We start from the raw sequence: 13,220 nt of genomic DNA, 5'->3' as shown, positions 1-13,220 counted from the left end.
TGGTCAGTGAGCTAGAGCCAGACATCTTGAAGAGTGAGGTTGAATGGGCCTTAAGAAGCATTGCTAATAACAAGGCAGCAGGAGATGACGGTATCCCAGCTGAACTGTTTAAAATCTTGCAAGATCTGCAAGATTAAAATCTGTCAAGGTGATGCATGCCATATGCCAGCAAATTTGGAAAACACAAGAATGGCCAACAGATTGGAAAAAATCAACTTATATCCCCATACCAAAAAAGGGAAGCACCAAAGAATGTTCAAACTATCGCACAGTGGCACTTATTTCACATGCCAGTAAGGTAATGCTCAAGATCTTGCAAGGTAAACTCCAGCAATTCATGGAACGAGAACTGCCAGATGTATAAGCTGGGTTTAGAAAAGGCAGAGGAACTAGAGACCAAATTGCCAATATCCGCTGTATAATGGAGAAAGCCAGGGAGTTTCAGAAAAACATCTATTTCTGTTTTATTGACTATTCTAAAGCCTTTGACTGTGTGGATCATCACAAATTGTGGCAAGTTCTTGGTGGTATGGGGATACCAAGTCATCTTGTCTGCCTCCTGAGGAATCTGTATAACGACCAAGTAGCAACAGTAAGAACAGACCACGGAACAACGGACTGGTTTAAGATTGGGAAAGGAGTTCGGCAGGGTTGTATACTCTCACCCTACCTATTCAACCTGTACGCAGAACACACCATGCAACGTGCTGGGCTTGATGAAGCCCAGGCTGGAGTTAAAATGGCTGGAAGAAACATTAACGATCTCTGATATGCAGATGATACCTCTTTGATGGCTGAAAGCGAGGAGGAGCTGAGGAACCTCATGATGAAGGTAAAAGAAGAAAGTGCAAAAGCTGGGTTGCAGTTCAACCTCAAAAAACCCAAGATTATGGCAACCAGCTTGATTGAGAACTGGCAAATAGAGGGACAAAACGTGGAGGCAGTAACAGACTTTGTCTTTCTAGGTGCAAAGATTACTGCAGACGCTGACTGCAGCCAGGAAATCAGAAGATGTTTACTTCTTGGGAGGACAGCAATGACAAATCTTGATAAAATAGTGAAGAGCGGAGACATCACACTGACAACAAAGGTCCGCATAGTTAAAGCAATGGTATTCCCCGTAGTAACCTATGGCTGCGAGAGCTGGACCATAAGGAAGGCTGAGCAAAGGAAGACAGATGCGTTTGAACTGTGGTGCTGGAGGAAAATTCTGAGAGTTCCTTGGACAGCGAGAAGATCAAACCATTCCATACTCCAGGAAAGAAAGCCAGGCTGCTCACTTGAGGGAATGATATTAAAGGCAAAACTGAAGTACTTTGGCCATATGATGAGAAGACAGGATACCCTGGAGAAGATGCTGATGCTAGGGAACGTGGAAGGCAAAAGGAAGAGGGGCCGACCATGGGCAAGATGGATGGATGATATTCTGGAGGTGACGGACTCGACCTCGGGGGAGCTGGGTGTGGCGACGGCCAACAGGAAGCTCTGGTGCGGGCTGGTCCATGAAGTCACAAAGAGTTGGAAGCAACTGACCGAATAAACAACAACAATAAAGTTGGGCAGCTTGTGGCCCTCCAGATGTTTTGGCCTACAGGTCCCATGACCCTTCACCATTATCTATGCTGGCTAGGGCTGATGAGATTTGTAGGCCAAAACATCTGGAGGGCCACAAGTTGCCTCTGTTATTTATATAGGGCAATTAAAATCAGCTGTCTGTCCATGATCCAAAGACTAAAAGCAACAGCAAACATTTTATCATTAGCTACTTACATATGAGAAGACTAATTGCTCATGAGTAAACCCACAAGCTTTTTAAATGGCAAAGATAGCTCTTTCACATGAAAAAACTAATTTTCCAGGTCAGGAAAACATATAGGTAATTATTAAAAGCACTGATAATCCGTTTTGTCATTCAGTCCTATAGGAGACATCACATTTATGTGTCTAAAATACTTCCCACTGAGCAAATAGTTAATCCGAAGGCAATCTTTTGAAAGGGATTTGTTGAAGCGCTAGGGGCAGGCCATGCCAGCTAAGGGGAACGAGGGAGAGATGTGTAGTATCTGTCCCCTGCTCCGGGCCTGTCCAGAGCCAAAGGATGGCTGGGGGAGGCGTGACCCCATCTTCTGGCCTTCGTTTGCTGCTCTGCAATGCCAGGTCTGTTACCCAGAAAACCTCCCTCATCCATGACATGATCCTGGATGAGGGTGCAGACCTGGCATGTATTACGGAGACCTGGCTGGCCGAGGCTGCTGCTCCAACCCTTGCAGCCATGTGTCCAGCTGGATTTTCGTATGCACAGCAGCCGAGGGCTGGGGATCGGGGAGGGGGAGTGGCTGTTATCTACCGAGAGCCCTTGGTCTTCACCAGACCCCCTCTCCGGGAGACCAAGGTTGTTGAGTGCATGTACTGGAGGTTGGGCCCGAAGGGCAGTCTGGGGATTCTGCTCGTGTACCGTCCACCCCGCTGCACGACTGACTCCCTGGCCGAGGTGCTTGAGGTGGTCTCTGATGTGCGTGTGCAGTCCCCTAACTTACTGGTGTTGGGGGACTTCAACGTACATTCGGAGGCCATCCTCACAGGAGCACCTCGGGACTTCATGGAGACCATGGCCTCCTGGGAGCTGCACCATATTCTAACTGGGCCCACCCATGTAGCCGGTCATGCACTAGACCTTGTGTTTGTTTCTGGAGAAGTGGGGAGTGATCTGGAAGTCGGGGGTATATCCACCACCCCCTTGTCATGGTCAGATCACTATCTGGTGATGTTGGACTTCTCGGTTCCACAACCCCTCCGCAGGGGTGGAGGACCCATTAAAATGGTCCGCCCCAGGCGTCTTATGGATCCAAATGGATTCCTGAACGCGCTTGGGGATTCTCTGGGGCATGCCAACGGCCACTCGGTCGAGACCCTGGTGGGTGGCTGGAATGCCGCAATCACTGGGGCATTAGATCGGGTGGCTCCGAAACGCCCTCTCCCCCTGAACAGGGCTCGGACTGCACCATGGTTCAATCCGTGGTTACGAGCTCTGAAACAGGAGGTGAGACGGCTAGAGCGCCGGTGGCGGAAGTCTCGCTCCAAAGATGATCAGACACGGGCTAGAGCTATATCTTCAGCCTATCACGTGGCGGTGAAGGCAGCAAAAAAGGAATATTATGCTGCCTCCATCGCGTCTGCAGAGTGCTGCCCCAGGAGGCTGTTCCAAGTGGTCCGGAGCCTGGTCGGTCCTGTGGCTCCGGAACCACTGGAGCATTCTAAGGCCTCCTGTGAGGCTTTGGCAAGGCACTTTGCAGATAAAATTGATCAGATTAGGTGTGTTACTCTGCACGCTGTGGATACAGTTAGTGAGCAAGAGGCGGCCTGTGGCAAACCGGTTTTGTGGGATCGGTTCCAGCTTCTTCCTCCTGATGAAGTGGACAAGGTGCTTTCATCTGTAAGGCCAACCACCTGCTTACTTGATCCTTGCCCATCTTGGCTCATTATGAGCTGCAGAGAGAGACTGGGTGAGGGGATCAAGGCAGTGGTGAACGCCTCCCTTGAGGAGGGAGTGATGCCATCAGCCCTCAAGGAGGCAGTGATAAGACCGCTCTTAAAGAAGCCCTCCTTGGATCCTCAAGTTCTGAACAACTTTCGCCCAGTCTCAAATCTGCCATTTTTGGGCAAGGTGATTGAGCGGGTGGTGGCGGTGCAGTTGAAGGCACACTTGGAAGAAACTGATTATCTAGACCCATTTCAGTCGGGCTTCAGGCCTGGGCATGGGACAGAAACGGCCTTGGTCGCCTTGGTGGATGATATGAGGAGGGCTCTGGATAGGGGTGAATGCTCCTTCCTTGTTCTCCTCGACCTCTCAGCGGCTTTTGATACCGTTGACCACGGTATCCTCCTGGACCGCCTGGAGGGGTTGGGCATTGGAAACACTGTATTGCGGTGGTTCCAGTCCTTCCTCTCTGGCAGGTACCAGAGGGTAGCACTGGGAGAGGAGGTTTCGGACCCGTGGCCACTTACTTGTGGGGTGCCACAGGGTTCCATCCTCTCCCCGATGCTATTTAACATCTATGTGAAGCCAGTGGGGGCTATCATCAGGAGGTTTGGGGTGCAGTGTCATCAATATGCGGATGACACTCAGCTCTACCTCTCATTCAAATCTTCACCAAGGTTGGCCGTAGAATCCCTGTCCAAATGTCTGGAGACGGTGAGTGGCTGGATGGGGAGGAATAAGCTGAAGCTCAACCCTGACAAGACCGAGGTACTTTTGGTGGGAGACAAGAGGAAGCTGGGGGATGTTGACCTGGTGTTGAATGGGGTACAGCTACCCTTGAAAGACCAGGTCCGCAGCCTGGGGGTCATTTTGGACTCCCAGCTGTCCATGGAGGCTCAGGTGTCAGCTGTGAGCCGGACAGCGCTGTATCAACTCCATCTGATACGGCGGCTGCGCCCCTACCTTCCCGACCATCTGTTCCCATCGGTAGTACATGCCCTGGTCTCCTCTCGTTTAGACTACTGTAATGCGCTCTACGTGGGGTTACCCTTGAAGACGGTTCGGAAACTGCAGCTGGTACAGAACGCGGCGGCTCGCCTGATTAAAGGCAGCCGCCGGCGAGATCACATCACTCCAGTGCTGAAGGAGTTGCACTGGTTACCAGTTGTTTTCCGGGCCAAATTCAAGGTGTTGGTTTTGACCTTTAAAACCCTATATGGTTCCGGCCCAGCCTATCTTAAGGAGCGCCTCCAGCAACACCAGACAGGCCGCTTAACAAGATCAGCCTCGGATGGCCTTCTCTCTGTCCCATCAGCCAGGACAGCTAGACTAGTGGGGACGAGGGAGAGGGCCTTCTCTGTGGTGGCCCCCACTCTGTGGAACTCCCTCCCTAGGGAACTCCGTCATGCCCCCTCTTTAATGAGCTTCCGTCGTGCATTAAAAACATGGTTGTTCAGGCAGGCATTTGGGGTGGGTTAGGGTATTTTTTAAAAAAAAAATTATGGTAAAATTTTACTGTTTTAAATTGTTTATGGTGGGTTGTACATCGCCCAGAGTGGCTGGGTGACCAGTCAGATGGGCGATTAATAAATTTAATAAATAAATAAATAAATTGAACCTATTTCAAAGCGCGCGCGCACACACAAAACCAAAACCAAAACATCAGAGGGTGTACAGTGGTACTCCAGGAAGTGTGTGGAGTTATCCTCGATTTAAGTTATCCTAGTGGTGTATCCAGCGTATAATTTTGGGCATAGATACATAATCAGATAGATAATCATATATACAACATAAGTAGAATTACAGTTGGTAAAGGATCCCAAAGCATTATTATTATTGTTGTCGTCGTCGACAGGATTACAAAATAAACTCCGGACTTCGTGGGAAACCAGCTCACTGACCATATCTATAATGACCAGCTGTTTCATTAAAATGGGGTTCTATATATATTTTCTGTTACTAACATTTACCCACTTTCTATTGGTTCCATTGATTTTGTCCATGTTTTTTCTGTGTTTTAAGGTACCCTCTCCTTTGTGCTGCCTTTGGCAACAATGGTAAAGGCTTAGGATTTCAAACTGGAAATCCCAAAATGGTCACAAATTGTTGGAGAGCTGGTGGTTGCTACTTAGTAAGCTATAAGCAATATAAGATTGCATTCTTACTAATTGTGAAATTTCTTATTTAGCCCCTCCCCCCCATCTTCTCTTACGGCACAGATTAAAAGAGGTGGACTTGATTAGCCCAGAAAAGAAAGAGGCTCAGAAGCTGGATGTGAGAGAGTTCTCCAGCATCAGATATTTGGTATTTTTCCAGCTCTGGTCTCGGTGGGACCAACATTTTGAATAGCCTTGAATAGTCTCAGTAGATAGCTTTTCTTAGGGTCTACCAGACAACCCTTTTGTCTGAAGTGGCAAAGAACCTTATCCCAGCCTATGATGGCACTATCTTGGGGCACAACCTCCGTGAGTTCGTCTGGTCTTCTAAATGAAAAACTCACTGAAAACCAGGACTGAGGGACTATATTAAGATCATAGCAAATATAAAGAGAACATGAAAATGTGCAACAGAAGAACTGAAGTTATCTCAGATTAATGCACATGCCAACTGAGAAGAAAATATTAAGTTGGAAGAGATGTGGGGCTTTCAGAAAATGAAAAGGAACATGAAAAGGAAAATGAAAAGGTTTCAGAAGGAACACAAGTCTTGTGAGAACACAGGGTGGGAAGGGGAAGGTTCATTGCCATTTAGCATTTTAAATAGTTGGAGGCATCTTACACCTGCTCCCCACCATTCTCCATATTATCTTTTGTTGCTTTTCAGAAACAAATGGTCTTTGAGAATGCCAGGCATGTATACATGAAATCGTTGAAGTGTTCTCTGATCATGGACTTTGTGCTCTTAATTACCCCAGTCTCACTTTTCTTCTTTTCAGATTCCACCAATATTAAACAGACTCACATGGCAGAGTTCAGGAAGATGCTATTCAAGGCAGCTATTGGATGCTACAAAGGTAGGATTGAGCACTCTTTTCTTCCTCCTGTAGTTCTGCTGGTGGAGAAAAATGCATCTCGCTTAATCTCTAACTTTCCTTTTATAATGTAAGAAGCAACATTTCTCTGGGAAGAGACATGTCCCCTTGTACTCTGTAAGCACCATTCAAATTGCTGGTGCTCTATAAATAAAAATAATAGGCAATCTTCACTGGGGAGAGCATTCCATAAATCAGCACCACCACCAAGAAGGCCCCCTCTCCTGTTGTGCCACCACCACCTTACTTACAGGATGACCTGAGTACAGGTTCATGTTGGAGTAGGCAATGTAGGGAATAATTCAGTTCAAATTTCTATTTGAGCTTTTAAAACTTAAATAACAGTGTTCCCATTAGAACAGGTCCCTGCAACCCTGCCTAGTAGACGGGAATAAGGTTCACAGCCCATGATTCACTCTTGGACTCATAGCCAGCACAGTTGTTTCATAAATAAATGCACATAAAACCAGGTTATGTTTTAAAACATTTATTAGCAAAAAGCAAATATATTCAAGACGATTATTTATTTATTTATTTATTTATTTATTTATTTATTTATTAAATTTATTAATCGCCCATCTGACTGGTCACCCAGCCACCCTGGGCGATGTACAACCCACCATAAAACAATTTAAAACAATAAAATTTTACCATAAACATATTTTTTTAAATACCCTAACCCACCCCAAATGCCTGCCTGAACAACCACGTTTTTAATGCACGACGGAAGCTCATTAAAGAGGGGGCATGACGGAGTTCCCTAGGGAGGGAGTTCCACAGAGTGGGGGCCACCACAGAAAAGGCCCTCTCCCTCGTCCCCACCAGTCTAGCTGTCCTGGCTGATGGGACAGAGAGAAGGCCATCCGAGGCTGATCTTCTTAAGCGGCCTGTCTGGTGTTGCTGGAGGCGCTCCTTAAGATAGGCTGGGCCGGAACCATATAGGGTTTTAAAGTTCAAAACCAACACCTTGAATTTGGCCCGGAAAACAACTGGTAACCAGTGCAACTCCTTCAGCACTGGAGTGATGTGATCTCGCCGGCGGCTGCCTTTAATCAGGCGAGCTGCCGCGTTCTGTACCAGCTGCAGCTTCCGAACCGTCTTCAAGGGTAACCCCACATAGAGCGCATTACAGTAGTCTAAACGAGAGGAGACCAGGGCATGTACTACCGATGGGAGCAGATGGTCGGGAAGGTAGGGGCGCAGCCGCCGTATCAGATGGAGTTGATACAGCGCTGTCCGGCTCACAGCTGACACCTGAGCCTCCATGGACAGCTGGGAGTCCAAAATGACCCCCAGGCTGCGGACCTGGTCCTGGTTCTGATTATAGACAGAAGATGGTACCATGGCATTCTTTAACAAAATTTAGAACAGGAAGAGAAAGGAAAACATACTGTACCCAGTTACAGCTTTCTGCTAAGAGGGTTACTCCCTGTTGGGAGTGACCCCACCCAGTAGTTTTCTTTTACTTTTTTAGTGTTAGTTCTATAATGCTTTATCAGGGGCCAACAAATTGTGCCCAAGGGTACTGCGCTCATGTCCTGTTTGTAGGCTTCCCACAGGCAGCTGGCTGGCCACTTAAATGAAAGGCTGGACTATATGGACCCTTTCTTTGTCTGATCCAATATGGCTTTTCTTATGTTCAGGCTTGATAAGACAACAATTATTTCCACTAGCCAGCCGGAATATAGTAATGCTGTCCTGAGCACATGCAGAGTACCTTTCACTTTCCACTGAACCACTTTGTTGACAAAGCTGGACAATCCCTACCTACTCTTTGTTAAAAGCCAAAAGGGCAAGAGTCATGTGCACAGGTGGAAATATTGGGGGGAAGTAGGGAATGTTTATGATCCATTTTCTTTCATAATTACTAGAGACTACTTAATTAGTATTTTAAAATACAAGGGGGGGTTCCCTTTCATTGTTCAATGCTCTTAATATTAATATTTTATATTAAATATCAAGTATTTAAGCTGATGGTCTTTATGTAAGGAAACCTATAGCATTCAGCAACTACAGCTTATTTATACTTTCGACACATATAACTGCAGCTCCATATAGCCCTCAGATTAGAAACTACTGATCTTTCTGATGTGGATTCCAGTTAGAGAAAGCAACTTGATGTATGCTTGTGGATTTTTGTTGTCAGTGCGCTTTAAGCAGAAGACAAGATGACTAGTGTTCTCAGTCTATAGTTACAACGTGTGTATGAAAATGATAAAAAGACTAATGGAGGGAGGTGGGCTCACCAAATGAGAGAGTGTGAGCTCTTTCCACCTTCTTGCAAAATCCAAATCAGTCTGGGATACTGAGTGTCCATAATGTCAGAACTGAACATCAGGAGCAATAGCACACTTGAGGGTAAGCGTAAATCTCTCAAGGCTTGCTCATTGTCACAAATAGAGCAAGTTAAACGTCTGGCTTCTCCTAGAACTAAATGGCTGCCATGATGGCACATTCACCTCAGACAGCAGACTTTCCTTCCCTAACAAGACAAACAGGGGTAAGCAACCTGCTGCCCTCTGGATGCTTTGGACTACAACTCCCAGAATCCCCGCTGATTTAGCATGTTGGCTGGGGCATATGGGAGTTGAAGTTCAAAATATCTGGAGGGAACCAGGTTGCCTGAATCCTAGCACGCCCCCCAGAGAAGCTCCTCTGGTACCTTCTTTATGGTCTTTTCATTTGTGAGCTGCCCAGAGATCATGGTGGGCGTCCTACATAAATGCCATAAATAATTTTAAAATCTGCATGATGCTGACATCATACTATTATCAAGTGGTTACAGCAGGCTCCCCCAACCTGGTGCCCTCCAGATGTGTTGGCCTATAACTCCCATCAACCCCATCCTCCATAGCTGTTGAACATGGTGGCTGTGGGTGATGGGAGTTATAGTCCAACACATCTGGAGGGCACCAGGTTGAGGAAGGCTGGCGTATAGTATCTGTATAGAACAAGTACCTCAAGCATGATCACAACCTAAGTTAGACACTGGAATTTTAGAATCAGAAATGTAGGTAGGATATTTTAATGTAATTTAGTATATAACACCCTCCCTCGCACCACCAATAATTACAATTGGGAGTGGTGGCTTCATTTTTAGAAATGCAAATATCAAAATACCTACTTGCATCCAAACAACATTAATTTGGCCCAGGTGTGATATAGTTCACATATTATGCATTTTGTGATCTCTGATGGAAAATTTATTCAAGGCACGTTAGATTATTTTTCTTTATAGAGCTTCTTTCACTATAACCTCCTAGCTCCCATTCTTCAAAGCAGAAGCAATGATGTTTTCTGCAAAGAATTGCAGTGAATTAATGCTTTCTATGGCACTTGTAAGCATTTCTTAAGGTCTGTATAAGTGCTTTACATTGTTGTTATGATGCTTGCCAAATTGCTCTTGGTGTTCGAACATAATAGAGATGTTAAGCATTTTGATTAAAGCCTAGCTGCACTTTGAAAAGTGACATTCTAAATGCAGCATTCTCTTCTTACTTGAAAACGGAAGATCTCAGGTGTAAATAAATAAATAAATAAATGATATATTCGTTCATCATGGCAAGCTGTGTCACAAAAGGGCATGACGATTGTCCATGCGTGCATTTTACTCACGCGGTGGTAAAATTGGTTGGTTTACATGTGCCAGAAAGCTACAGCTAGTCACATTTTCCAGCCAGCTGCAATTTATGGAACCAATTCAAGGTGCTAGTGCTTACCTTTTTTTAAAGAGACCTTCGCAGCCTACGACCCACAAATCTCAGGGACTGCTTTAACTCATATGAGTCCTGCCACGGTTTGTAGTCTATGGACTGGGCTCTGCTCCATGTTCCTTCAGAGTGTGAGGTGAGGATATCTGCAGCAAGGAGCAGGATCTTAAATGTGACTGACTTGAGGCTGACATAAAGCTCCCCAGATAAGCTCCAGAGCTTCTCTTGCTTTCTGCCTTTCCAAGGGAATGCAGATGCATCTCTTTCAGAGGACATTTGGTTTTTGGAAAATTCTGCTGTTGGTGAAAAAGATCTTTGTATTGTAGATGTGCTCTTCTTGAATTGGTTGTTGTTGTTAGGTGTATTTAATTACACTACTTTCAATTTCATATTGTTGTAGGCAGCCTTGAGTTTGGTTTATAACTATCATGAGTGTTTAAAACATTACACACTTATGTGTGTGATTATCACATGTAGTAATCTCCACACAGGGTTCATGTTGCCTCCTAAGCAGAAACATTTTCCATGAGGGCAATACTTAATGTGTGAAGGAGCTTTTAGTGAAGATCCGCTGCCAGACCACTAGCCTTTTTTTCATGGGGATTTGTTACTGTATTTCTAAAAATACAGTTTTTCCAGACTACATTGTGCTTCACAGTAGCCCGAGCCTTTTCAATGAAAGCAGAGCTAAATGAAACCCTCCTTAACACACTGGCAAAACTCACTGGAATCTGTTTCACTGTAGCATCTATAATGGTTGAAGTCCATGTTTGCTGTGTTCTTCCTTGCACAGGATCTTCAGGGGTGGTCTCAGATTGATAAAAGAACATGCTGGCATGGACATGCAGGTGGAGGACTCCATTCAGATCCAAAGGATGGGGTAAATATTGCTGTTGACGCACATTTATGTTTCTGCATAGCAGCACAATATAAACAAATGTCCACACAGTTTGTCCTTTATCTGTTTCGGGGGTAGGGGTGAATTCTGCTGGCATTTTCCCCATATTTCTTTTCTAGTTTCTCTAAACCAGTTTGACCAAAAGTACATCCTCATCTGCATAAGATGGTTCAGATTATTGTTTTGAAGCAAGAACGAAGCCACTAAAACCAATGTATCCTCCTATGATTTGAAAGGACTCTGCCCTAGGCAGAAGGTGTCCAGTGGGAGTTTTTTTAATGAGTGTGACCAGCAGTTTTTATGAGACATGAAACAATTGACAGAACTGGCTTCTCCATTAGACATTAACGCCTCTTCCTCTCTCCCGGCATCCTTGATTACATAATGACAGTCCTGATCCTCAGGGGCATAGCCTTTTTTATTTATTTAATTAAAATGTTTGCCTGATAATAGGCCTCCAAGGCAGTTGGCAATAAGTGAAAATACATAATATGCATAAGATTCTTTCTTAAAGGCAGTGGTGGGGTCGGGGGAATGAGGATGAAAAATGCTGTTTTGGTTAACTGCATTTTATATTTTTATTTTATGGTTTTATTTTGTAAACTGTCTTGAAAGGCAGTTCAAAAATACTTCACAAATAAATAAATAAATAAATAAATGCCTGTCACCTAAGCTTTAGATGTTGTTACTCCTGTGGATGCTTAAATCCAGGCACATACAGAACTACATTTCAGTTCATCACAAGCCTCTGAGTTCGCTACTTTCTGCCAGAGGTAGCCTCTAGTCCCCAACCAACTGAAACGATCCTAGTAAGGCAATTGATATAGGTGTCTATATGCAAGGAACAGTAAGAAGATTGGGGGAGGGAGAAACCCAAGTGGCAGGAGTCTACAGCTGCTGGTGAAGTCAAAAATTGCAGTTGCTAGATTCCAATGCTCTTCTCTCACACCCACCCCTTGAGCAGCCTCCTGCCCTGCCAACAAGGGAAGAATGGGTAGGGAGAGTGGCTATTCTGGCAGAGCTTCTTGAAGATGGCCAGGTGAGCACCTTTAGGCAATAGCATCCAACCCTCAACCCACCTTTCCTGCAGGAAAGACCAGTATGTAAGAGGGTTGCCAGTTTGGCCCTGCATGGCCAAGGTTCTTCAGATGCCTCGGCTGCACAGCTGCTGAACAACCCCCAGCCTTTCTCCCAACTGTGGAGTGGGGAAGGTGGAGGAATCCCCATGCAATGCCAGTAGGATCTCTGACCTTCTCTGCAGCTTCAAAGTTGGGAGGAAGGCTGGCAACTTGTCATGTCTGCCATGGTGAGTGGAATTATTAAAGACTGCTACATGGCTTTCCTTGATTCTGTCTAGGGGCCATAGAATTGCTCCTTAAATTAATTAGTTACAAGTAGTTGTTGCAAATGTCCCATTGCATCTAGCATTCTGGGACAAAGAAGGAAATGCTGACTTCCCATTTTTATTATCATTAGTTGTCTAACACATGCAGCTCAATCCTATGTATGATTACATGGAAGTAAGTCCCACTGTATTCAGTGGCTTACTCCCAGGTATGTGTTCATAGATAGCAGTATTAGTGAGTTTTTGTAAGTGGTACAGTGTGTGTGTGTGTGTGTGTGTGTGTATCTTTCAAACAAATGCAAAAGCTACCTTAAGCGCTCTTGCTTTGCAGGTGGTGCATGCCAGACTAAAAAGCATTATTAGCATCACTTCTTACAAAGCTTCTCTGCTGCAGGAATGCTGAAAGGCTGCCACTGGATTGGGTCCAGCTATGCTAGCCACAGAACAGCTGTTAAATATGCCCTGAAAATGAATAAAACCACTGACTTGATTCAGATTTTTCTTTGGTATCTTTGATTTTTCTAGTTAAACTAGAATTACTTCTGTTCTCTACTCATACATAGAAATATCATTTTTTAAGCGTACTTTAAATGTGGAGGAAAGAATATACCATTACCTTTTTGTGTGGAAGCCACTCTTAATGGATTTGTGTGACTTTTACATCAGCTTTCACACCTTTCTACCTTTGTATCCTGATTCAGTTCATGTGGACTTCTTCTCTAATATGTATTTTTTACAGATTCTTTACCTTGATCTTC

General features: G+C 45.0%; 1 protein-coding gene across 3 annotated transcripts in view; it reads left to right on the top strand.

Annotated features, from left to right (window-relative positions):
• ABCB7 (ATP binding cassette subfamily B member 7) overlaps positions 1–13,220 on the top strand; it is a 79,104-nt gene that overhangs the window by 21,014 nt on the left and 44,870 nt on the right. For all 3 annotated transcript variants that reach the window (XM_084814198.1, XM_084814200.1, XM_084814199.1), the window contains 2 exons: positions 6,414–6,491; positions 11,013–11,099. In XM_084814198.1, the coding sequence (XP_084670324.1) occupies positions 6,414–6,491; positions 11,013–11,099 (165 nt within the window). The remainder of the gene's footprint in view (positions 1–6,413; positions 6,492–11,012; positions 11,100–13,220) is intronic.

This window comes from Heloderma suspectum, chromosome 9, assembly GCF_057233095.1.
Source record: "Heloderma suspectum isolate Gila_16-S chromosome 9, 16-S_ref, whole genome shotgun sequence".
In the NCBI taxonomy this organism is placed as follows: Eukaryota; Metazoa; Chordata; class Lepidosauria; order Squamata; family Helodermatidae; genus Heloderma; species Heloderma suspectum.
Note: the sequence above shows the minus strand (reverse complement) of the source record. Positions and strands in the feature narration are given on the sequence as shown.